Raw genomic sequence first — 1,325 nt, forward strand, 5'->3', positions numbered from 1 at the left:
GTGGGCCCCGCCGATTCCTGCGGGACAGTGGCCATGGGGGCTGCTCTCTCCACCGGAGCGATCGTGGCAATTTCTTTTAACTGTGTCATCGCGTTGCTCATCCTCATCCTCTTCCTCATCCTCTGCAAAGCCTGCAGGACCCCCTCATGTCCCAAGAAGACCCCGGCTTCTGATGTGGATGAGTCAAGGAATGAAGAGAAGTACCTGCTGCAGCCCTGATCTGCCTGGGAACTTGGGTGTCTGGGAGTGTGCCGAAGGAGTTGTGCCAGACTGGATGCCTGTGCTGGGACTGGAGTGCTGGACCAGGCACAATGAAAGCTGAGGGGACACCAAACTGCTTGCAGAGGCTGTGACAGGGGGCACAGTCCTTTGTGGTTTTGGTGTGTGAAGTTCCTGTGAATGCCCACAGTGATGATGGGGATATGCTACAGGGACAGTCATGCCTGTCCCAGCAGCCAGTGAGCACAGTAGGAGCCCTGCCTTCAAGTGCACACCATGTTTGGGAAGAGCTTGTGGGCTCCTCTCTGGTGCTCATTGCCTGGGACAGTGGCCAGCTGGGGGGCCTGGAGAGGGGAGGCAGCAGGGCTGGCACAAGTGCTTCTTCCTGAGCAGCCTGGCTGCTCCATGGCAGGGTGTGCCCAGGGGGCACCAAGCAAGCCCCGGCCCCGTGGGCAGAGCAGGGTATTGCCAGTCCAGATGTTTGGTGGTGGCCCTGGGTGCCATATGCCCTCAGCCTCAGGTGGGCATTTGGCATATATCTGCCCAAGCAGCGGGTTTAATGAGGCACAAGAGGGCCTGCACGGTCTGCCTGATCACCCTTGCCTGTCTGTCAGTCATTAGCACTAACGCTGCTAGGCAAACGACCCTCCTCCTTGATGGGTGCGTGTCCCTGCCCTCCCTCCTGCCTGCTCCCAGCTGAGGCCAGCCAGTGGGATTTGACCTGCCTGTGAGCAGCATGCCCTTGCTGGCATCCCCGATCCCGCTGAGAGCAGCCTGGTGTGGCTTTTTCTTGGGGAGATGGGAGACATGGGGGCATGAGGGCGCCTGGACAAGCAGCTCTGAAGGTTCTTTGACCCTGCCTGTTCCCTGGGGATCACAGTGGCTCTGTGGGGAGGGAGGCTCTGCCTTGCCTTTCCTAGAGCCGAGCAATAGCCACGGTCACCACTGGCATAGCCACTGCAATAAGGGGACAGGAGGGTGGGATGGGAGGGACGCCAGCCAGGGTCCCTGCACAGGTTTGGCCAGGCCTGGCAGAGCCTGCAGCTCCTCCCCATGTCAGGGGTAGCATACACATCCCTTTGCAGCCTTGTTTTTACTAGACTAAT

The 1,325-nt window shown here is 59.6% G+C and overlaps 1 protein-coding gene across 1 annotated transcript in view; it reads left to right on the forward strand.

The window, feature by feature from the left end:
• Positions 1-310, forward strand: part of ENHO (energy homeostasis associated) — a 16,397-nt gene extending 16,087 nt beyond the window's left edge. The window contains exon 2 of the mRNA XM_008643007.2: positions 6-310. Within this exon, the coding sequence (XP_008641229.1) occupies positions 34-219 (186 nt within the window). The 5' untranslated portion in view covers positions 6-33 and the 3' untranslated portion in view covers positions 220-310. The remainder of the gene's footprint in view (positions 1-5) is intronic.
• Positions 311-1,325: the final 1,015 nt, after the last annotated feature.

The sequence above is a fragment of the Corvus brachyrhynchos genome, unplaced genomic scaffold (assembly GCF_000691975.1).
Source record: "Corvus brachyrhynchos isolate BGI_N302 unplaced genomic scaffold, ASM69197v1 scaffold139, whole genome shotgun sequence".
Lineage (NCBI taxonomy): Eukaryota > Metazoa > Chordata > Aves > Passeriformes > Corvidae > Corvus > Corvus brachyrhynchos.